The following is a 24,044-nucleotide window of genomic DNA, read 5'->3' on the forward strand; positions in this document are numbered from 1 at the left end:
TCCCCTGTCATGGGGACCCCCAGTATGCCCTATGTGGGACCCTAATGCTCACCCTTCCCTGCCCCAGCCCCCCATACCTCCTGTGTTGGGCCCTCATGTCCCCTCTGCCCTGTCCCCCCCTCCACCCTGTGGCTGGGCTGGGCTGATGGCCCCTGTCCCCAGGAGTGGGAGGACTATCGCCTCACCTGGAAGCCGGAGGACTTCGACAACATGAAGAAGGTCCGCCTGCCCTCCAAGCACATCTGGCTGCCTGATGTGGTGCTTTACAACAAGTAGGTGGTTTCTGGGGAAGGCTGTGCATGCCCCGACCCCACGCAGGGCCAGGGGCTATGTCAGGCTGGACACCCCCAGGACTGACAGCACATCTCTCTGCCCCAGTGCCGATGGGATGTATGAGGTGTCCTTCTACTCGAACGCCGTGATCTCCTATGACGGCAGCATCTTCTGGTTGCCGCCTGCCATCTACAAGAGCGCCTGCAAGATCGAGGTGAAGCATTTCCCCTTCGACCAGCAGAACTGCACCATGAAGTTCCGCTCCTGGACCTACGACCGCACTGAGATCGACCTGGTACTGAAGAGCGAGGTGGCCAGCCTGGATGACTTCACACCCAGTGGCGAGTGGGACATTGTGGCGCTGCCAGGGCGGCGCAATGAGAACCCTGAAGACTCCACCTACGTGGACATCACCTATGACTTCATCATCCGTCGCAAGCCCCTCTTCTACACAATCAACCTCATCATCCCCTGTATCCTCATCACCTCCCTGGCCATCCTTGTCTTTTACCTCCCGTCCGACTGTGGGGAGAAGATGACACTCTGCATCTCCGTCCTGCTTGCCCTCACTGTCTTCCTCCTGCTCATCTCCAAGATCGTGCCACCCACCTCGCTGGACGTGCCGCTGGTGGGCAAGTACCTCATGTTCACCATGGTGCTGGTGACCTTCTCCATTGTCACCAGCGTCTGCGTCCTCAATGTGCACCACCGCTCACCCACCACACACACCATGCCACCCTGGGTCCGCACCCTCTTCCTCCACAAGCTCCCGGTGCTGCTCTTCATGAAGCAGCCGCGGCAGAACTGCGCCCGCCAGCGCCTGCGCCAGCGCCAACACACTCAGGAGCGCGCAGCCGCCACCACCCTCTTCCTCCATGCTGGCACCCACACCTGCGCCTGCTACGCCAACCCTGGCACTGCCAAGGCCGAGGGGCTCAACGGCTACCGGGAGCGGCAGGGGCAGGCACCGGCCCCCACACCCAGCTGCAGCTGTGGGCTGGAGGAGGCGGTGGACGGCGTGCGCTTCATTGCTGACCACATGCGCAGTGAGGACGATGACCAGAGCGTAAGTCGAGGGATGCACCTGGAGATGGGCAGGGCTCAGGGTAGGTGGGTAGAGTGATGGGGTGCAGACAGAGCTGTGGGGTGCAGGCAGGGCCATGGGGTGGAGAATGTGTGCTGGCTCATGGCTGCTCCACGGGAAGGGATGTGCACAAGCACCAAGGGGGTCCCTGCCTAGATGTATCACAGCCTCTGCCTGGGCAGAGGGTCCTACGCTGGTCTCCGACCCACCACTGCAGCCCCAGACTGAAGCAGCTGCTCTAGAAAACCAGGAGGGTGCCAGGAGGCCTGGCCCTGTATGGTACTGTGAGGTTGCAGATCTTGGCAGAGTCCCTGTCCTGACTCTGCTCACGGGGGAGATGAGATTCCTGGGCTCAGCAGTGCTGGTGGCAGCAGGGGAAACGAGCCCCGTGGGGCCTAGAGCAGGCTTGCAGGCAGCCCAAGGAGCTGCACTGCTGAGGGAGCAGACTTGGGGCTCTGAGAAGCTGCCAAACTCCCAGTCCAGGCAGTGATGGGTGATGCCCAAGGCCCAGCCTGACCTGGCCTTTCTCCCGGCCCTGCGCAGGTGAGCGAGGACTGGAAGTACGTGGCCATGGTCATCGACCGCCTCTTCTTGTGGATCTTCGTCTTCGTCTGTGTCTTTGGCACCGTTGGCATGTTCCTCCAGCCCCTCTTCCAGAACTACGCCACCAACTCCCTGCTGCAGCTTGGCCAGGGCACCCCCACCTCCAAATAGCACGGGGAACAGCCGGTCCCAGGGCCAGAGGGCCGGGTGCTGGGCTCAGGCAGCCCCTGCAAACCAATAAATACTCACAAAGGACGGGGTTGGTGCCATCTGGTGTCATTTCATACTGTTCTGTGCTCTGTGGGCCAGAGGGAGCAGGATGCACTCAGGGTCAGGGGGCCTCTGGCTGCCCATGACTGATGTAAGAGGACAGGGAGAAACTGGCTCTGGAAGAGGAAAATCCCAATTGCCAAGGGAGAGAGCTCCATGGGGACATGCCCAGTGCTTTCCTCTGCTCCTAGGAGCACCAGCCACTCCCTGTACCTCACCCTGCCAGGCCATGCAGAGCCAGAGCCCCAGTGGGTAGCCCTTGGCCCCTGCCTGGCCCTGCCAACCCCTGTGCCATTCCTGGGACTCCCAGGAGCCTGGCAGAGCCTCACTGACAGGGAAGGAACACAGGCACGGGGAGGAGGATGGAGCTGCTCAGCCTTGGCTCCTCAAGGTGAGCACATCGACCAGGCAGGAGGAGGCTATTTTTAGGTCCTACCTGCAGGCAGGGCCAGGGCAGCGAGTGCCAGGGGCTGCTCCAGCTCTGCCACTATCCTCTGCTCCACTCCGGGCTCAGTGCTCTGGAGCCAAGAGCAGATACAAGATGCAAGGAGAGGGAAAATACAATTAATCAACACAAGCTGGGAGCTGGTGGCAGCCGGGCCCCACCGTGGGTCACTGGGCTGGTGGCTGTGGCTGGGCCGGCAGCACTCCCTGCGCTCCCCTGGCTGGCAGGAATTGGCCTCATCAGGGAAAACTGAAATGGAGTGTTTGCTATAAATACCACTAATCCCTGTGGCTGGGGGGAGCAGGGCTGGCAGGGCCTGGCAGCACACAGGGCCGGGGGAAGCTGCACGCTAGAAATTAATTTAAATCCCAGCATTTCACCCAGCCTGAGAAATCCCAGCTGTTCCAGCTGCTGGTCCTGGAGCTCCTGCTCTCAGGGTGCACCCCAGTACTTAAATGTATTAGGAGCTTTGCCCTTAAAACAGCCTGATACCAGGGGCTTGTCCCACTTCACCCCACCTTTGTGTTCCCTCTGCTCTTGGTCCAGTCTTGGGTCAGTGCAGCACAGGGGGGTCCTGCTGCACCCCAATAGGGACTGGAATCCTGGGAGGGTGTGGGGAGCACAACAGGAGCACCAGTAGCCTCAGGTACAGCACCCTTGGCAGCCACAGACGGAAGAGCCTCCAGCTCTGTCCTTGTGCTGTTGCTGCCCTTCTCCATGCCGAGGCAGTTCCACCCCTTACAACTTTGTGTTTGAGGGCAGTTGCAGACAGGCTGCAGACCTGTAACAGCCAGACTTCCAGCACTGACACTGCCCCAGTCTGGCTGCCTCTGGCTGTCCTGTGGAAATCCACAGCCAGAGTTGGGGCCTTGCTCCCAGACTCAGGGTTTCTTCTCCTCATTTTGGGCTGCACTTCCATGCCCACAGCTCTTTGGTCTCTGTCCTAGTTACTAGTGTCATCTCTCACCTCAGGCAAAGCTGACACAGGCCATGCACAGGGAAAGGGGCAGCTCCAACAGCTTCTCCCCTTCCACCAGCACATCCGGCATGTGGTTCAGCTCAGACACACAACGGGGCCCGCAGCCACCACTGGCCTCCTGAGACTAGAAAAGAGACACGCCATCCTAGAGGCAGCATTGGGGAAGGAGCTGGGAGAACCCTGCCCCTGTATTTCCAGGCTGGCCCAAGCCCTCGGAGGGCTCACCTCTGCCCAGTGAGCCCCTCGCTTGAGGCAAGAGGCTCAATTCCGAACTGCCACAGCTCTACCCAGCTTCCTTGATTGTTTAGCAAATGCTAACACACCTGTCCCTCTCCAAACCCCACCCCAGGCCCCTCTTCCCCTCAGCAGAAATCAACACACCCATGGCCAATACTATAGAAATTTGCTTTAATGGAGAATGTTATGCTAGTCCTGCTGTGGCTTGCAGAGGTCAGTCCTGTGTCCCAGCTTGGCCAGGCTACCAGTCACCTTCCAACAGAGACAGAGAAAACCAGCCAGGCAGCTTGTTTGGGTTTTTTTTTTCCTCAAAAGAGAAAATTTGCCTCAAAACCTGCCAGAGGGATCTGCAGTGTACGGTTCAAAGGTTTCAAGCTCACAGTCTGAGAATCCCTCTGGTTTCTTGTGCCTTCTTTTAAAAACAAAAAAAGGGGAGACAAAACTACAAAAGCTAAGGGGGACTGAGCCTGCCCTCACTTTAAAAAAAGGAGAATCATTTACATGCACATTTTAAAAAGGCAGGGTCTGAGGGTCAGGGAGGAGGCAGCCAGGCCTATGGGGAAACTGCTGCACGCTCCTGACTCCACTCCAAGAAGGTGGTGGTGGAAGAAGGACAAGTGCAGACTTGTACAGGTGTACATTCACCTCCCACCCCTCACAGGGCGCTTCCCTATGTATCAAGGACAGAGAAATTCTCCTCCTCTTGGGGTTTGCGGATCCAGCTGCCATAACCCAGCTCTTCCAGCGTGCTGAAGAAGCACTGCTTGGCTGCCTGGTACAGCGTGGCTGCCTCCTTGGCATCTGAGTACACAGAGAGCTTCAGCAGGTCTTCACGGTTGTTCTTGGCACACAGCTGCTGGAACAAGGTGAACATTTTCCTCTTGGACACACGAGACACTTCCAGCTTTGGGCTGAGAAGGAAGACACAGGCAGCAATGAAGGACATGACACTCAGAAGAGCCAAGAGGAACACAGGGCTTGGGGAAAATCCCACGATGGGGGAACTCTGGGCTCAGCAGGGCTCTGTGGTAGGGTCCAGGCTGGGCAACTTTTGGTTTCCTTCAGGAGTGCTTGCTCATGTCCATTTGAAATTCCTCCCTCCAGCCCTCCCCACGTGTAGGGTGCTGTAACAGCGCAGTGTACTCTCCACCTCAGAGTTGCCCCCCTTTCCCCAGCAAGAAAAGTAGTGTCAGGAAAGGCTCTTCTTACCCATCTACTTTCCCTTTGGTGCCATCCAAGACTTCAACTTTGCTTGCATCAGCAAGACACCAGTTCACTGATGACTCCTTGGTCTTGCCCGTCTGCCTGGCAGAGTCGTACACACTGACTCGCCCAACCTGCAAGAGAGCCAGGAGGGGTTCCTTAACCTGGTCCTCTTGCTCCCTCCATCCCCCACAGGTTCAGCTCATCCTAAACTTTAGAGAGCAGCAAGAATGAGGTTCTTACTAAGTTGAAGGTTACAGGGGCAACTCTGGTGTCCTTTCTGCCAGACCAAGACATTGCTAGTAACCCCCAAACTGCAGGATGACAAAGAGGGAAGGTTCTTGGGGTTGCCCTGTGCAGGGCCAGGAGTTGGACTCGATGAGGCATTGTGGGTCCCTCCCAACTCAGGATATCCCAAGACTGCTGCCTAGTGACCCCCTTGCAGAGCGCCTTGGGACTCCAGAACCCACAGGCAGAGGAACGGGGTGAAGAGGTGCCACAGCTGCAGTACCTCAGGATGGTTAATGTGATATGGAGCCTGGAGCTTTTCCTTTAGTATGTTCCCATCCCTCGCCATGCGGCAGCAGATGGCACGGGTCAAGTGACCCTGACTGTACAGGTAACCTGTGGAGATAGAGGTGAAGGTGTTAAGAAACAGGATGGCACAGGTGATGGACCAGCCAAGCCCTGAGAGCCACAGCACTGCTCACAGGCTCCTGAAAGTCCATGGCATGTGGGTCAGCACAGCTATGTGTACCCTGGGTGTGTAAGACATAGGTTTACAGACTACATTTCTCTCTGAAGACATAAACATACAGTTTTTGTCTCACTCTCCTAGATCACACGTGCCTCCTAAAAATCCAGAACCTCAGAGAGAAACCCACTCCACCCACAGCATAAAATCCACAGACTCCCTTTTCACTTCCCAACAGCTCTGCCAAGAATGACGTTTCAGTCTGTTACTCCTACAGCTTCCACAAACAAACTTTGCCATCACACAGGGGAGGGAGGTGAGTTGTCACTGCAGCCCAGTTGTACCACCCTGCCCCCGAAAGGTCGGAGGATCTCGCACCGAGCGTGACAGAGCTGAGATAAACTGGCTCCAGAAAGTGTGACAGCAGTGCCCCTTGCAAGCCAAGTATATTCCAGCGCAAGATTTTGTCACTGCAGGACATGGTTCGTAACCGCTCCCCGTGCTGGATCCCATCCCACGTGGGCACAATGTCACTTGACTCCACGGGAATGGTACCTTCCCCTGCACAAGAGAAAAGAAAGCTTTTCTGTACAGAGTCAGATATTCAGTAAATCAAACCCCATCAGAAACCGCACAAGAATCTTCTGGATACCCAGAGTGACCTCTGAGTCTGACACCAGATTCGGGGAACAATCTGGCATTCAGTATTGAATACACATGAGTAATTTTCAGCATGGCTGAAGCAGAATAGAACAGTGCTTGAAAAAGAGGGCAGAGACATAGGAGTTTTGCAGCAAACTTCAGCTGCAAATTTCACAAATGTGGCAGTTCCAACGGGCAGAGCTGGGAAAGGGAAGGGACTCTATCTAATGCTCTTCCATCCATCCACCTCCTTTGGTTCCTGAGTGCTTCAGATTCCACAAGAGCACAAAGAGAGGGGCAAGGAAGCTCTGGAGCACCAGAAAGGCTCAGAGGAGAGGACTGGAGTCATCCCACCATGCAGGGAGTGATTGCACTCACCATTCTCCACCTTGGTCCGCAGCTTGCCTTGCTTGGGGTTCTCAAAGAGAGGCTGGTGCTGGGGCTGCCCCACCACGCTCGCCTGGTCGCTGCAGGATTTATCAAAGAGGGCTCCGTCTCCACACGGGGCTGTGCTAGAAAACAAACCCTCCCCCATTAGCACTGACTGTCAGGAAACAGCCAGGGCCAGGGGGGTGACAGTGCTGCTGACACAGGTCACCCAACCCCTCCCCACAAACCTGACATAGAGGTGAAAGGTAACACTGCTCTTTATTCTGAGCCTCTTTCCTCCCGCTGGCTCAAAAATGCTCTCTTCTGCAGAGGAAGGATTAGACAGGTCATACTTCATCAGCTCACTGTAGAGAAACCTGAAAAGAACACCATCCTGTCAAAAGGCTGCTCTGGTCCTCAGACAAGGAGTGCTTCAATCGACAGGCATGTTCCCACATCCCTCACTCCTGCTGCATGGGAGAGCGGAGACTAGGAGCTGTAGCCAAGGAGGCTTGGGAGGCCAGCCAACAGTGCTCCACGCACAAAAAGGGCAAAAAGTCCAGCAGATTTTCTGCCATGAAGAGGACAAGTGGTAGAAAAGCACTATCCTGTCTAGGGAGCAGGGGGAATCACTGGCAGGAGAGGAAGGAGCCTGGCTGGCTGCTGCTTGCATGCATCTGTTCCCAGTGTGAAGAAGACTTCAAGGTCTTCAACCAGCACCTTTAATCAGCACCAAGTTTGTGTTAAGAGCAAATGGCCCCATGGGTAGCTGAACTTAAGTGGTATTACCACAACCCCATAAGGGTCTTTTACGGCTGCTTCTGGACAGGGAAAAACCTCGAGGTCTCCAACACAGTGTCAAGGACTAAAGAAAAACTGCAGCTTCCTAGAGAGTCCTTGAGCAGAGCCTGTGCAGGGACTGATTTTGCAAGGAGAGGTGGAGTATGTTGACAGGCTCTGCTATGCCAGAGCAGCCACCGCTGTCAAGATTAACAGCTGAGACAGACATTAAGCGAGACACAATCCTGATTCATCACTTCCCAGGGACCTGCCCTCAACACTTTCCCTTGCTGAGGAATGCAGAGCACAGCGGCGGCTCACGAAGGCTTGAAGGAAGCAGCTGGCTTTGCTGTACAGAACTGAAGGGCAAACATTGAACAGGCAGTCCAGCTTCATCTCACTTCAGTTTTTAAAAACTAAGTGTCACAGTGAATGTTTATACAGAGAAGACAACTGTGCAGTTTAGTTGGGAAAACCCTTTACAACCTCTGAAAAAAGACTGCTGACTTATCAAGGCAAACAGATACAGTATGTTTTCCTGAATCCTTCTATACCCAGACCCAGAAAGGCCAGGAGAGGACCCAGCCTGCAGTGCTTGGCTGGTGGTGGGAGCTGTGCTGAGGCTGGAGAGCACCCTGCACGATGGTCCAGTAGCCTCAGCAGGAGGCTCTATTTTAATAACTTCGGATGCAGCCCTTGGGCTCCTGGCAATTCTCCCATTCAGTACTAATTTGGGCACCACTCAGGCATGGCCCCTTCTTATCAGAAATAACTTCCCTCTTTTTAACAACACACGGATAAACAGTGTCAGAGGATCACAGCACCTCTCAGTGCAGCAAGGAACTGTTTCAGCTTCACCCCTCCAGAATGGGTCAGCATCTCCTGGTAGGCCTCTCTCCATTTCCTTTGGATTTCCCCTTTTCTCACCTCACAAAGCCTCTTCGAGAAATGATTTCTGCATGACAATCATTTACTGTCTCCCCCTTCAAGCTCAGCTCTTCTCCTTTCACACAACGATTACCTGAAATAAATAAATAAATAAATAAAATAAATAAATAAATAAATAAATAAATAAATAAATAAATAAATAAATAAATGAATAACAGGGCAAGTGTCATAGTCAAGACACAGCTTCAGAGACAGAGGGAAAGGTTCATCTTGCATCAAGTCTTACTTCTTTGGGCTCTTGAGCAGCAGCAGCACCCTGGCTATTAAATCATTATCTTGATCCAAGCAGTTAGGAAAATAAAGGGAAAAAAAAGCACACACCACTTTAGGGACAGACAGACTAAAAGTGCCACAGGTTTAGGGGCACTGACCCTTCATGAGGGCTTTGCAGCCCACCACTCCTGGTAGAAGGCTAGCAGCTAAGTAGGGAGGGAGATAAGGTACATGCAGCTGTGAGAAGCTGGGGGATCGTGTGCTGTACCACACGAGGAATCCACGCTCTGATGCACAGACTAGCATGCAGCAATGCAAGTGAAGATTAAGAGCAATACAGCTGCAGGCACATTTGCTTTGTTCTCTCTCTTTAACTAGATCGCTTGTGACACCACTTGAGCCCTGGGAACATTTTGTGCCCTCTCTGAAGAGGCCCACAGCCACAGCCATTTCTGAGCCGTGGCTGACAGGAAATCTAGCATGGAAATGAGATTTCGGAGTGTGCTGGAGGAAGCTGTTCATACCTGTTCCGATGCTGACCACCACTCCCAAGCCCTTATTTGCTCTCCTCATGACGATGGCAGCCAGGATCTTGCGCCCGAGCAGACTGTGCTGGATGCGAGCAGTGAGGCTGTTGAAGCGCTGGTGGCTCAGCATGGCCATCTGATCGTGCAGGGTGCTGCCACTCACAGGGAGCTGGGGTGGGGACACACCACCACAGATCATGAGCAGGCCACACAACACCACAGCTCAAGGAGTAACTAACCCAAAGTGCAGCTTTCCAAGGAGAGGACAGAACGCAGAAAACACGAGCTTTGAGCAGTGCGGTTTGGAGCTGTTACACAGACACTTCTGTGTCAAGGGGTGCATGAACTTCTTTTGGGTATTTCTGGGAAAACCTCGTCCAAGGCTTTCAATTCTGCTCTGGCCACATCAGAGACAGCAGCAAGCTGTCTTCCTGGCAGCAAGAGGCACAGGTTGAGGAATGGTCCCCTGAGAATGCCAGGGAAAATCCACAGCGCAAAGGAACAAACCCATCCTGCCTGTTTCCAGAGACTCAGCCAAGGAAACCTGCTCCTGGCTTTGGAGGAACTCCTCCTCTGGCTGCCTGTGAGGAGAGTGCACAGTCACTCTCATTGCAGACGGACTCACCTCCTCCAGCACTGCTGACTGACAAAATTTTCCCTGATGGCTTTGCTATTTAGAGCCCCAGCTGCTGTGCTCAGCTGTGTCGGCTGGAATGCGGCTTTTCAGAGATCACAATGCTCTAAGGGCGATTTAAAGCAGCCCAGGTTTGGGACAAGCCATCCTGACGCAACGGACAGTTTTGCTTATCTTATCTGATACACGAGTCTTCATGAGCTGACACACCATTTTTAAAGCAGCACGAAGGAGTTTGAAAGTAATAAAAAAAGTCACATAATTAAAAATGAGCATGTTCCAACTCTACCACAGGAACACACTTGAGTAGCTGGAGGAAGAATTTGATGATAATTTAGCCCTAAAGCAGAGGCCAGCAGGACGGAAGGATAGGCCTGCGCCCTGAGGAAACATCTAACCCACTTCAGGAAAACCACATCAGCTTATCTACAGCTGCAGAGAACAAAGACATCACAGTTGTTTTTGAAGGCACTTTTCTGCTGGACTGAAGGGAGGAGGACAGGCAGGGCTACAAACACAGTCCCACCTGTGGCAGAAGATTTACCTCAGTGATGTTCATCCCTTCCACACGCTCCACCTTCTCCGACTCCCCGATCAGGACTCGCAGCGCTGCATCCGCTGCCTCCTGCTTGCCCTGCTTTTTGCTGTGTGCAGTCACAGCTGGGAACCAGCGGCCTCCAACCTTCGCCTGATAGACAAACCTATGAAGAAACCAAGAAACCTGTGCATTTGAGTCTGGTTTTTAAATTCTCCCAGTGGAGAGAGGAGGGGAGTGGAGGGAGCTTATTGTCATCCAGTCATAAGGTTTGGCAGAGGCAGCAGCTTGCCCTGTTGCCATCTCAAACTGCAATTTTGATCTTTCTGTCCTTTCTCCAGGACAACAGCAGCAGTGCAAAATTTCCTCCTGGGCAGGTGCAGCTACTTACTTGGGGTCATGGGGAGGTCCTGACTGGTCAATGAGTTTGAACTCTGCAGCAAACCCATTGGAGCGGGCATATTCCAGCAGGCCACTGACAGGATTGACATTAAGATATTTGATGAGCTCCCCAACACCCTTTGCTTTCACCACCTTGGATTCATCTGGAGCGGTAATCCATGGCCCACAGCTGTGCACGGACTGGTCACCGTGGGGCTTCGTGACAGGCTAGAGTGGAGTTAGACAGGAGAAGGTTGTTAAATACTGAGCAGCTGGATTTACGGCAGGCTAAGAGCAGCAGCAAACCTCTGCTAGAGCCAGCATGTGACCTTTTGGGGTGAAATCCAGTGGAATAGGAAATAAAAGACGGGGAACATTCAACTCAAAACGCTTGGGTCTTATAAAGAAGCTCTTTGTACCTGTTCAGGCAAGACATGGGGTACAGACTCTCCAGAAAGAATCTTCACAGCAACTTCTGCTGCCATTTGCTTTGCTCCCTTCTTGCTGTTTCCTACCACAGCAGGGAAAATTTGGTCACCCACTTTCACACAGTAGCTGAACCTGACAGGACATTATAGCACATGAAAAGTGTTAACCATAGGTGTCTCAATCTGGTTATTATCCCCTTTTCCCACTTCCAGATAAATCCTTCTGGCTTATCTCCAATTGAAATCTACCGTTATGGCCCTAAACACTTCCACTAGAGCACCACCAGGTAGGGTATAGGACTGGAACCTGCTTCTGCTCTGGTAGAAGAAACAGCATTTTTTCTCTGAGAAAGGGCATTGCTTTGGGTCTCCTTCTGGAGGCAGATGTCTTGGAGGAGCCATGCCCAGAATCCTTGGATAAGAGGAGCACTCAGCTAGGTCAGTGACAAGTCCAAGAATGTGGGTAGCATGCTGAAGGGTAAGGATAGTGAAGAAAGAGTTTCCATCCTCCCCCAAAGCTGACAAGAATATGCCATACCTAGGATCATGAGGTGGGCCTTCCTGAGACAGTAGCTGGAACTCAATTATGTTCCCTGACTTTTGTCCATACTCCATCAATACGCTGATAGGGTGCTTCCCAGGAAGCAGGCTGAGGGGAGCTGCTGCAGACGACAGCTCTGGCTCTGGCTGCAAAGAAGACAGAGGAAACCAGTCCCAGACTAAACATTGCCTGAGCAGCCTCCCAAGGTAAAGAAAACAGGACTCACCAACTCCAGTTCTGAGCTGTCGGAGGGAAGCGGCTCCTCACATTTAATCCCACTGGGCCTTCCATTCTCCACTTCACTCATCAGGACCTTCATGGCATTGGCTGCTGCCTCCTGTTTAGCCAGTTTTTTGCTCCCTGCTTCTGCTGGTGGGAATTGGCGCCCATTGATCACTGCTTGGAACTTAAACCTTTAAAAAGAGAAAACCAAAGAGGTAAATTGAGGCAAAAGTGTGGTCTTCTCAGAGCAGGCAAGTAGGCTGCTCTTGGAACTGAAGGGAGGAGGAACAGCCAGCTCCTGACTGGAAGAGCAAACCCAGGCTGCTGTGTGCAGAAGGCAAACACCAAGGGTATGCCAACAGCGCTGCATCTGAGCCTTGTTTCATCACGTTTTCAGTGCTGTTCATGACAGAGGAACAGCTCCAGGTTTTGTTCTGAAGGAACAGGAGGAATTGCCTTGTTCCACAAGTGTCAGGAACAGGTAATGGCTGTATGCAGACAGCAGTTCTGTTGTGGCTCCTGCCCAGTAATAAGAAAGCTCAAAAGCAGCCTGCACTGTTTCATCTGCACCTGGTCATTCAGGGTCACTCCTCCCTCTGGCATTCTCCCTGGCTACCCAGGGCATTCACACCATCTCAGAGAGGTGCTGTCTCACATAAACCTCTCGTCTTTGACATTTCTGTCCCTCTCCTTCCCGTGAACTCTAACAAAGTTTATCTTCTGTCCTTCAGCCCTGGAAACTTGCTTCCAAGGACAATGGGTCTAATCAGATCTAGAGAAGGCTTATAGGGCTGAATCCATTCAGATCCCTCCTTAAAACCAAAACAACAAACCCCTGAGACTCTGTCTTTAGAAATGAGGCCAATTTTCCTGTCTAGTGGATCTATTGACATATTCCAGCATAACACATATGGTGCTTTTCACCTCTCCCTGATGCTCCAGAACAGCCATGATTCTGCAAGGGAAAGCAGGACTCCAGAGACTGACTACACCAACTCTAGTGCCATGCTATATGTGCTTGGCTCACAGAATCTGCTCTGACCTGCTACACCACAGAAACATTCAGAGCGGGGCCACCTTGGCTAACTCAGGACACCTGCATCCAAACACTTTGTTCTGAGCTCTTTTTATACCATTTCTAGGGTGAGAACATCTTGAGAGACAGCTCAGAAATACCAGTTTCCCTCTATATGATCAAATTGAAGGCAAGTAATTAAATGAGACGGGACCTAGTGAAGAGATGAATCCCATCTTCACTACTTAGGATGAGGTGCTGGATTGCCAAAACTGGGCTACCTGGGGTTAAACTTTAGCCTTGTTTTATTTCTTAAGCTGATGCAAGGAATCAACTAGGCTAATCCTTCTGAAATGAAAGAGACATGAATGAGCAGGCCCTTCAGGACAGAGCTGAGAGGGTGAACTTATAAGTCAGATCATTTTAAGCAAAAAGAGCTCAGAAAAGGTAGGACATTTTTTTACCGTGGCTCATGAGAGGGTCCACTCTGCTCCAGCATGATGAACTCACAGTGCTGGTACGTGTACTGGGAATATTCAGTAAGGCCACTCACTGGGTTCTTCTCCTGACAAGCCATCAATTTCTCTACGGGCGTACATGGCAAAGCAGCTTCAAACTGGGCAGCATAACTGGGGGAAGACTGAGAATTCATGACGCATTTTGACTTGTCAGGCTGCTTGTTGATAGTGTTCAGATTATCTGGGATATCATCCGTGGTCCACTTGCCGTTTTCCGAGTTATCATAATTACTCAAACTGGAGAACTCAGGCTTGGTGTCCTCAGCCGTGTCCGCTCCCATGTCGCTGCCATTGCCCTGACCAGGCTGCCCCAAAGGCTGCTGTCCATTTTCTACACTTTCTTCTTTTGATGCCATCGCTGCTGACAAAGCTGCTGTCACCTCCTGGGGACACACAGGGACAGAGGAAGGGGGAGGACCCGACTCAGGAGGTGTGGGATTCACCTTCTGTATGAATGTGCTGGCCTTCAGCCTCATCTGCATCCTCTCACGTTTCCTGTCCGTCAGGGACCACCGTGGGGGGGTTGTGTTCTGCTTGTGGACATCTCCCAGCTTTTCCAGAGCACTGAGAAACGCATTAACGTCCTTGGCCCTCGAAAACCCAATGTTTTTGGCAAGGTTGAGTGCCGTTGTTTCTGGCACGTTGAACAAGTAGTTGCAGATTTTCTCCTTCGTCTCAGCCATCTCTGTGTCTCCTGAGCCAAGTGTGCTCCTCTCTCCTCCTCTGCTCTCACAAGTTGGATCTGTGCAGCCGGCACTGTGGCCAGCAGGGCTTCTCTCCCTCCCTGAGCTGGGGCTGGCAATCCTCCACAGCGGTGGTGTCTCTCCCCCCTTGTGCAACTTGCCTTCTCTGAGGAGTTTATACAAAATGCGGTTGACCTCTTTCTTTTGAGTTTTAAGTTTGTGTGTGAGATCATGAACTGTGCAAGTCCTTCCCTCCCCGAGCTGCCTGAAAATAGTCAGAATTTCTTGTTCGCAGTCTTGCCTGGCAAGAGACAGTCTCTGGAAATTCAGCCTGATAGTGTCAGAGTCTCTCCCTGGGTTCTCCTGAAGACAGTGCTGTGGAGGGCAATACCGTGGTGAATTCCCACGGTATTGCCACTGACTAGAGAACCTCCAGCCCCCTGCCCTGCCGCGGCCAGGCCGATGTGTCCCTGCAGGAGCCGGTGCCACAGCCTCCTCGTGTGGTCCCTGCCCCTGCAGCGGGCAGACCACAGTGTCCTGCTCTGTCAGGAACTGCTGGTGCAAAAAGGTGCCCTGGTTAGTTTCTTGTGGGGTACAAGGGTGGTTATAAAAACCTCGGGTAGTGCCGGGGTGGTTATGCCTTGCCCGAGTCAGATACGAGCCTCTGCCTCGCCCAGCACCTCTGATCATAGCGCTCCGCTGGGACACGCGGGGGACCCGGGCTGCTGGCACGCCAGGAGTGGAGCTGCCTGTCCTGAGGAGACAAAATGCAGCAACTCAGGATGCAGTTGTGTTGCAAACAGTTTGATAAAATAATCAAGATTTGATAACATAAAAGAAGTGTTTGTGATTAAAGGTAGAGAAGCACAGTGCACCAGAATTGTTAGGGGCGTTGTGTTTGAAAGAATGGAACCACAGGAATCTCACTGGACCATACAAAGTTGCTTTGAAGTCCCCTGCACTCTCCCTCTCTTGGTCTGGACACTGCCTATCCCAGCTAGTACAGTTAAATAGTATAGACCAACGATTGTTGTGGAATAACACTATATACCTGAAAGAACCAATCACTTCAAAGATTTTCATTCATTTCGTCATCATTTCATTAGATTTAAGAGTGGAGCAGCTGGACCATAACTACTATATAAGTAGAAGAATAGAACTTAGCTAGGCATGACAAGTATAAAAATAAATAGAAGAATAGAAACTTACGTAACTATAAAGTATATAAACTGTACAAATTTTGTTGTTGGGAGAACACGTTTAGGAGGAGCTGATTCCCCCGTGTTCCCAGTGCTGTAATAAGGAAGTGTCACTTAATCACATCAAATTGGTGCTGGATAAGTTTCCTTCATCACATTTGGTGATAGTTACACAACTACAGGATTCCAAAAACGCAGTTTAAACAGCTTCCCTGACACTGAGGCATTTCAAGCATCTTCTCCTTACAAGCCTGTTTCCTAGTTTTCTAGGAGTCTTAAATTATTCCTGCAAACATAAACAGCAAACTCTCTCTGCCCAGCATAGCACCGGCAGGTAAAGTCAACCATGAGAAGCAGCTTTGCCAAGAGCGACCCTCTGCTTCTGTTGGATGAGATTCCAGCACGTGATGTTCAAGATGCGCTTCCCAAACACAGTGAGCTCCACTCCCTCTCTGCCCTGAGGGAGAGAAGAATCTCACACATGCTTTGCAACCTGAGAAACAGAAGCACGAGGAGGTAAGGGAGCATGAGGAGGTGAACTGGAGCAGCTCACGTGGTCAGACAGCAGAGCTGCAACAGGCTCATAATAATTTTCAGATTCGTGGCCAAAGGAGTCTGAAACCCCAAGTGTCTTTTTCTCCTTAGGCACTAGATGACCTGCGGAGGTAAAGCATCACACTACACACGCAGATAACATGCACAGAAATCGGGACAGGTGTGCAGCTGGCAACAGTTTTTTTGGACTGCAGCCCAAGTTCCACTCCTATCGCACACAGCTGTGCCGCTCCCCCAGGGTGCAGGACATTAGACTAAACTTTCAATATGCTTTTTAAAAATAAGGAACCCAGCACAGCATACATTCCAATTATTTGACGACACCTGGCTGTGAAACTGAGAGGATAAAGACATGGAACACGAGACAGGGCCCATCCTGCCTGCTCCCTCATGACCCATCGTCACAGAGACAGTTCTTCCTATGCCAGTCCCATCTTTATAAAGCTCCCCATCTTCACCAAACACACCCCGAGGCCAACTCAAATTTCCCTTTCACTAAACCGCCTCACTCTGCTGCCACCATGGGACTTATTTTCCAATAAACACGGAGAGCCGGGTTCCTTCCTCCCCAACTCCGAGGGAGCCCCTGCTCAGTGACCTCATTTTACAAGTGCTCTCTGAGTGAAGGGAAAAGAAGAGGAGTTTGGAAAAAAACTCTCTTACCTCAGCCTCATCCGCACGCCAAATTATTTTATGAGAAAATAAAGAGGAAAAAAAAAGAAACCCCCACCCGCAGGTGTGCCGACGAGGGGAGGCGGCGCCGGGCAACCGCCGAAGATGGCTGTGAGGCCCATTTCGGTTTCGTTTCCCGCAGCAGCCCCGCCCAAGGCGCTCGCAGCGGGGACTGGCCGAGTTTCGGGCTTTCTCAGACACCGCTTGGCTTTGAGAGCGCTCATGAGGTTCCTTCTCAGCGCCGGAACCTGGGGCGGGAAGGCGAAACCCGTGGGGCAGCTCTTTCTCCCGGCGCCCGGGAGAGGCGCCCCGACACTCGTGGCTCCGGTCGGCACAAGGGGGCGGCTCGGACAGATAGGGCTGCACGGGAACAGCCGTCCCTTCAGCTGCACACCCCAAAGTGAGAGCCCGGGAGCCGCGCAGGGCTCGGGTGCGTACTCACACCGGGATCACACTCCGTCCCCGTGAGGCCGAGGCAGTGACGTAGGGCTCGCCCGGAGGGACGGCAGCACCGAAGAGACCGAGTGATTCCAGGAGACCGTATTTATTCCGCGCGTTCCGCCCGCACGGAGCCCGAGCCCGGCAGGAAGCCCCCATGGGCAGCCGGGACCGGACCCGCAGCTGTTCCGGAAGCCCGCGGGCCGCGTCTACGCCGGAGCTGAACGCGGCTAGTCCGCGCCCGCTTCATCAGGCCCTGGTGGCTCGCTGTTCAGGACACATCCGCGGCGGTAGAACGTCAGGACCAGGAAGCGATCAGGAGGGCCCCTCGATCGTTACGGCGGGTTCCCTGAGGCCGCCCCTCCCCCCTGCGCACCTTACCCGCGGCTGCCAGCCGCATGCGCCGCTGCCGGCGCACAGTGATGCACGGCACTGACCCTGCGCCTGCGCAAGGTGCGGAGGAGCGGTGTGGACGCCATCTTTGAGTTGGTGGGCATTAAGCGCGCCGCCTATGTTGACAAGAGGCAGTCGCTGTGGTCAGGTGGCCGGCCCCTAAAACCCGTCCCGGGTTGGGCCCGCTCGGCGCGCTTCGGCTTGTGGGATAGCGGCACAACCGCATCCCCTTCCTCCGGCTTGGCGCGCGCCGCGTCCGCTGTGTCCCGAAGTATCCCTACGCGTTATAGAGCGCTAGCCCGAGCGCGGCGCGCATAAGCCTACTGCGCCTATGCGCAAGCAATTATCTCTTCCCCCCCCCCCCTCCTTTTTCTACCCGTTGCTCCCCATTGGCCCTCGGTACCGCGGGGCCTTCGGGGCCTGCGGGGTCTCCCCTCCTACATAGGCCCCTCCGTGACCCGTGGGATCCCCATTCTCTGTGGGCCCTCTGTCTGCCGTGTGTCCTTTGGACCCCCTCTTCCCCGTCGGGGCTCCCCCATCCCCCTGTGGTCCCCACCAGAGTCTCTCCCAGTGTGGGGCTCCTCTTTTTTCCACAGGCCCCCCGTTTCCCGTCCGACTGCTGTCACCCCCGGTTTTATGCATGCTTCTTAGTGCTAGAGGTGCCCCGGGTCATGTCCCACCCTGTCCCACGTTCCTTCTAGGCGGACAAAGACAATTCTCTTCCCCAGCCCCAAACCAGGCGTGGACTCTGCTGCCGGTGGATCCTCCCTTTCCCAGGCGAACACATTCCAAACGAGATCGTGTGAGTTAGAAAACTACCGTCAGAGAACAGATTGTCCCTGTCTGCCGTGTGTCATTTCCTATCTGGCACAGGCACTGCCAGGCTCCCATGGCTCAGAGGCTGCCAGTGGCTTGGAGCAGCACCTTGGGTACAGTGGTACCTGTGCCTGTGGGTGTGGATTATTCTTAAACCAGAAGGCTTGGGAGCCAAGCTTTCAGATGCACGTCTGACCAGCCATGGTGGGGTGGGTTCTTCTCCCAGGTAACAAGAGGAAACGGCCTCGGGTTGGACCAGGGGAGGTTTAGATTAGATGTTAGGGAAAATTTCTTCATGGAAGGGGTGTTCAGGCACTGGAGCAGGCTGCTTGGGGCAGTGGTGGAGCCACCATCCCTTTAAGTGTTCAAAAAAGGTATGGATGTGGCAACTGGGGACATGGTTTAGTGGTGGCCTTGGCAGTGCTGGAGTAACAGTTGGGCTCTGATGCCTTAAACTCTGTGTTATATAAAATTTTAGTATAGCTCTTTCAGTATATCACCTTTGTATTAGATTCCTAAAGTGTTGTTAAACGTTTCTTGTCAAGAATTCCAACAGACAAAGATTTTAGCAAGGTGAAAAACATCTTATCTGTAGAAAATATACTCAGAATAAGACAGAATAGGATGTAACAGGGTTACACCATTGAATATAACCAAGTCAAAAGTACTCTGAAGCCTTGAAGCTGTTCTAAGAAGGACAGAGATGATGATGATGAGGAGGATGGGGATGAAGGGGTGGTCATTTTGCGACCACCAACCCAAATTTGGGAGGCGTGGTGAGGGTGGGACAATGGGAGGAACAGTTTTGGGAATGGGTGTATCTGATGAGGTAATGCCCAGATATTATAATTAGATGTTATTACAAAAATTGTAAAGGCCTATACTGTTGTATGTGCAATATATTTTGTGCACCAAAGGCACCACAATTAAAGAGCTGCTTTCTACCTTTCTATACTCAAAATTGTCCAGAGAATTATTTCTCTGATTTTAGGTAACATCTCAATGATCTTAAAGGGCTTTTCCAACCTCAACAATTCCATGATTCTATAACAACCAATGCGCAATTGTCACATCTGGGACCATCATCTGTGAGCCCCCAGACCCTCCTCTGCCAGCATGGTGGGTGTGGAGGGGAGCTGGCAGGGGTGGGCACAAGGTCTGGATGAATTTTAGGAGTCCATCTGCCTACACTTGCCTATGAATGGGCAAAACACACAAAGGCAAACTCCTCAGAGGACCCTGGTCTGTGTGTCCAGTGGAATGGTAGCCTGTGTGTGCCTTCAGGTGGGGCCCCTGCTCCCACCATGGCCTCTTCCCTGCAGCATTCCAAAGGTGTTTCAGTGATCCTGGGGTCACAGCAGGGTGCAGAAATGGTGAGTCGGGCCCCAGAATTGCCAGGCTCATCTGCTGCTCACCTTCAGTGATGCTTTTTTGAAGCTGAAGCTGTGGATTGTTCAGGGTTTGGGAGGGGTTTTTTTCAGATGATTTCTGGATTTAGAGATTTTGGGGCTTGTGTTTCCTGGCGTGGTTTTGGTGTGGGTTTTTCTCTGGTAATGGGGAGGCTCCTTGCCTAAAAAGGGATCCAGCATGCCCACTGAAGTTGTCACATCTTTCTTCCTTGGAGGATCTGGGAGCACAAACCCTCCTGTCAAACATGGGGGTCACAATCCACACAAGCAGTGTCTCCCACCCACTTTGCCAAAGGAAAAGTGACTACACAGCGCACGACAACGACTCATTGATCTGTTCTTTCCTTTTTTTCACCCCCTTTTAATTTCTGGTGATCACTCCCAGGCTTTGCCCCAGCCTGGGTGGCTGTGATTCATCCTGGCCTGTGTGAGGGTGGGATGGGAAGGTTCCAGCGCTGCTCTCCTCAGTGTGACAGAGGCTGCCTGTGAAGTCATGTGTCCTCTTGAAATTGCAACACCCTCAATGTGACAAACAGCCACTTCATCCATATGAGCTCATTCTCTGTTCTTTGTGGAAAACTGGGCAGACTCCCAACCTTTTTCCATGGAAAGGGGCTGGGAGATGGGAGACCTCCAGCTGCTGAAGGCCCAGCATTAACACAGCCACAGCATCTACTTGGCTTTGCTGGAAGTTCCAGCACCCTCTGGACATCACAGCCACGGAAAACAGCATGGTTTGTGCTGGAGATAAGGAGCTGATCACCAGCTTACATGAGGCTGCTCTGCTGATTTTGGCAGAGGATGGAGAAAGCTCCATTGCTCGCCCTGGGATGCTGGGGCTCATCCTGCCCCGCTGTTTCCCTGGGGTCTCCCCAAGCCCCCCACTTCCCTGGGGCTGAGCAGAGGCTTCCCCACGGGATGGCAGTATTCACTAAATCTCCAGTGTCAGCCGGAGATGCCTCAGGTGTCTGCTTTGTTTTGCTTCCCTCTTAGGAAAGGAAAGGAGAGAAAATAAATTGTTACACAGCTCCCCCGCCTGACTTTCTGCTCTGATGCTGGCTCTCAGTTCAGGCTATTGTTCCACAGAGTTTCATTTTGAACTCTTTTATTAGATGTTCTAAAATATCACTTCCTCACTCTTGGAGGCAGCCTGTTCCTACACGAGAGATTCGCAGTCCTTGATCAGCTGACAGGGGTTTCTAAGGGATGGCAGCCCTGGGAGTAGTGCTGTATCATGGACCCTGTCGGTGCCTACTCCCCTCCGCCCTAGGGCCAAGCTCTGCTCTCACACCACAGGCAAGAGGTGCAATTAGGGTTTGGCCTCCCTGCAGAAGCACCTGTCGAGCACTCCAGGCTCTTTCTGTGTGGAGTGGGGAATTGGGCTGAGCTGGTTTCCACGTCCTTCCAAGCATTGCACTTTCTCCTCTCTGGCTGGAGACACAGCTGGGAACTGATGTGGAAAATCTCCATAAATCCAGAGCATCAGTTCCCCTTGGAGGGGGAAAAAGGTTTATTTTCTTCCAACGGATTTTTATTTTAGCTATAAACATGGAACAGGAGGAGCAGCACAGGAGGTGCTGTCACCTCCACAGCAAGGGGCTGCTTCCCAGAAAGGGACTTCTCCCCCTGCTTTGCCCTCAGATAAGGTGATATGGTTTGAAGCTGGCTCCCTGCCAAGTCTCCAAACCTTACCAGGAGCAAGAGAGGGCTTACTGGGGGATTACTCATCCTGAGAGCTCCCACTGCGGAGCAGAGGGGAAGAGGAGATTCCTAGCACCTTTGTCTATTCGATGCTTAGATGCTTATCCCCCTCAGGCACCAGTGTGCTCCAGGGATGGACACTGTGCTCCCACAGCCTTTGTCTTTTGCTGGAAGCTGCAGCCCGGCAGGGGAGGGCAGGTGGGGTTGACACAGCTGCTGCAGGAGAAGGAGCCGGCACGCTGACTCCCACGGCAGCTGCAGCGGTGGGAAGCAGCACGTTTTTATTCTGGCTGGTACAAAACGTACCCTTGCTAAAAAGGCAGGAGAAGGCAGAGTGCAGCACAGCCACCTGTGTGGCAGGAGGTGCCTCGTGAGCATGGCCTTCATCCTAAGCTCTTGGATGCTCAGGGGCTCTTTCCACGTGGTTTTAGAGCCATGGCAGCATCTGTGCGGCCAAAACTACCCTTTGGTGGCTCCTCCCTTCCAGTGGCCAGTGGCTCCTCCCTTCCACAGTGGCCAGTGGCTCCTCTGGCTCGGAGAGGGGCTGTGGGAAGACTGGCCGCTCAAAGCACACTTCAGACACTGTATCTGTCTGGGCTCCAGGCTGGTCAGCCCCTCCCTTACCAAGGTGTTGACTCTTGGGTGATGGCCAAAGCATTGCTGCAGGGGGTCAGACAGGGGTAGGGGGGACCCTGGACAGACCACGAGCCACGCAGCACCTCTCAGAGCTTGTTCTTGGAGGGGGACCAGCAAGGAGAAGGGGGTTCCTGTCACTGCTCTGAGTTGGCACATCTGATGTGGTTCCCAGGGAGTGAATCAGTTGAATTAATGAATCCTCCCTAAAGCCGGAATTCAAAGATCTTCCTAATATGTGGCATTAATACTCCCTCTTGTGACCTTTACATTGCCATCTAAGCCCAGGTTCCCCTTTTTGCCCTTTCATATTTAATATTAGATCTGATTTATCTGCAAGAGGGCTTTATCGTGTGCTCAGACAAATTGAAAGGATTTCATAATCCATCCCCGAGGCAGAGCCATAGGTGGGAAAATCATCAACTTGAGGGTAAAAGTATCCTGTGCATCTCAGACAGGGCTTTCCCCCCCTGCTCCCCTGCCACTCCTCACCACACCAGTGCCTGATTTTCGCCTGTGTCATTTGTGGTACTTGCTAAAGCCCCCGTTTTCTTCAAGGTCAGCACTTGGCCAACTGGAGGCTGCCCGAGGCAGTGGCTGCTGTTCTCTGCTCCTCCTGATTTATGTGTTATTGAGCACAGAGAGACTCTAATGGACCGTCTCACAGGGGAAAGCCTGGCACAGCTGGGTCTCCAAAGGGCTTCCTTGCATGTAGGACTCCTTCGTGCCTCCCACGGGATCCCATTACACCTCCTTCGCTGCTTTTTCTTTATTCACTGCAGATTTCTTTTTTCATGCAGCACAAACTGAACTGCTGCCAGAGCCAGCACCATGTGCTGCTGGAGATGCAGGAGGGTGTCTGGAGGGAGTGATGGATGGCAGAGGAGATGCTGGCTGCAGATCACAGGGGCATGTACAGCACTGTAATTGGTCAGCCTGGCACAGATTTCCTCCCAAACAGCATTTTTTTAATCTAAAAGAAAGCAAGAAACTGGAATGTGTCTTGCTTCTTTTCATGGCTTCCCTGGAGGCAGCAGCAGCACATTAAGGAAAAAAGAGAAGGAGCAGGAAAAAATAGTCAGAAGCACCAGGTGGCTGAATATCTTACAGCCTAATTGATTCCTCTTTAATTAGTACAAAACCTGTTGCTCTCAACCAACATTCAGTGCCAGCTTTAGAGCAAGCAGCATCCTCCCTGGCCCTGTGCCAATGCAGCTTGGCATGGAAGGAGGAGAGGAGCCACAGGGAATCATGTGAGCCTGACAGTGCCTCTTCCGCACCTGGGAAAAGGGGCAGCCTCCAGCTCCTACAACTTTCTTTGAGGTAGCATGAGCAGGATGGAGTCATGGCAGTGTCTGTTGCACACCAAGCTGCAGCAAAGGGCTTGGGTGGGATTATCTGGAGTAGCTGAGACTTCATGGGGATTTCTGTGACTGTGCCTGACCTCCCTTGGGAACTGCTCACTGCTTCTCACCCAAATCCAGTTATTTTTCAAATAGAAAAGAACTCAACTTCATTTGCAGTAAAATGACTTCTCTGCTTTTTGCCTCTTAAGTGTTGAATGGAGGTCCAAAACCTTGCATGGGTTGGAGACCCTCCCCTGCAGGGCTGTGTCCAGCTCTGGGGCCCCAACATAAGAACATGGAGCTGCTTGAGAGAATCTGGAGGAAGCCATGGAGGTGCTCCCAGGGCTGGTGCTCCTCTGCTATGGAGACAGAATGGGAGTTCAGCCTGAAGAAGAGAAGGCTCTGGGGAGACCTTAGAGCCCCTTCTGATGCCTAAAGGTACTCCAAGAGAGCTGGAGAGGGAAATTGGACATGGGAGGGAACAAAGGGGAATGCCCCATTGACAGAGGGGCAGTATTAGATGGGATATTGGGGAAAATTGCTCCCTGGGAGAGTGGTGAGGCCCTGACACATGTTGCCCAGAGAAGCTGTGGCTGCCTCATCCCTGGGAGTGTTCAAGGCCAGGTTGGACGGGGCTTGGAGCAACCTGGTCTAGTGGAAGGCGTCCCTGCCCATGGCAGGGAGGTGGGATGAGATGAGCTTTAAGGTCCCTTCCATC

At 52.8% G+C, this 24,044-nt stretch overlaps 2 protein-coding genes across 2 annotated transcripts; one reads left to right on the forward strand and one right to left on the reverse strand.

The window, feature by feature from the left end:
- The first annotated feature begins 24 nt into the window (after window positions 1-24).
- On the forward strand, window positions 25-2,147 carry CHRNB2 (cholinergic receptor nicotinic beta 2 subunit). The gene is made up of 4 exons (XM_029964149.1): window positions 25-33; window positions 163-272; window positions 379-1,339; window positions 1,901-2,147. The coding sequence occupies exons 1-4, from the start codon at window positions 25-27 to the stop codon at window positions 2,069-2,071; spliced, it is 1,251 nt and encodes a 416-aa protein (XP_029820009.1). The 3' UTR covers window positions 2,072-2,147.
- A 1,838-nt stretch (window positions 2,148-3,985) lies between these two features.
- On the reverse strand, window positions 3,986-16,839 carry ADAR (adenosine deaminase RNA specific). Its single transcript, XM_008926046.3, has 15 exons — window positions 16,582-16,839; window positions 13,428-14,918; window positions 11,953-12,139; window positions 11,724-11,872; window positions 11,177-11,318; window positions 10,768-10,985; window positions 10,386-10,542; window positions 9,205-9,376; window positions 8,447-8,540; window positions 6,988-7,116; window positions 6,749-6,882; window positions 6,107-6,289; window positions 5,546-5,658; window positions 5,041-5,168; window positions 3,986-4,742 (listed from the first exon to the last, which is right to left on the reverse strand). Exons 1-15 carry the CDS (start codon window positions 16,590-16,592, stop codon window positions 4,502-4,504), a joined length of 3,549 nt encoding a protein of 1,182 aa, XP_008924294.2. The 5' UTR covers window positions 16,593-16,839; the 3' UTR covers window positions 3,986-4,501.
- Window positions 16,840-24,044: the final 7,205 nt, after the last annotated feature.

This window comes from Manacus vitellinus, unplaced genomic scaffold (genome assembly GCF_001715985.3).
Source record: "Manacus vitellinus isolate BGI_N305 unplaced genomic scaffold, ASM171598v3 scaffold_106_pilon, whole genome shotgun sequence".
NCBI lineage: Eukaryota > Metazoa > Chordata > Aves > Passeriformes > Pipridae > Manacus > Manacus vitellinus.

Excerpts from the sequence above, each read along its gene's own strand:
- CHRNB2 (XM_029964149.1), top strand. Across the intron at positions 273-378 it reads GATGTGGTGCTTTACAACAA|TGCCGATGGGATGTATGAGG; the intron begins GTAGGTGGTTTC and ends TCTCTGCCCCAG. Across the intron at positions 1,340-1,900 it reads GTGAGGACGATGACCAGAGC|GTGAGCGAGGACTGGAAGTA; the intron begins GTAAGTCGAGGG and ends GGCCCTGCGCAG.
- ADAR (XM_008926046.3), bottom strand. Across the intron at positions 11,873-11,952 it reads ACAGCTCAGAACTGGAGTTG|CCAGAGCCAGAGCTGTCGTC; the intron begins GTGAGTCCTGTT and ends TCTTCTTTGCAG. Across the intron at positions 9,377-10,385 it reads AAGGGATGAACATCACTGAG|CTCCCTGTGAGTGGCAGCAC; the intron begins GTAAATCTTCTG and ends TCCCCACCCCAG.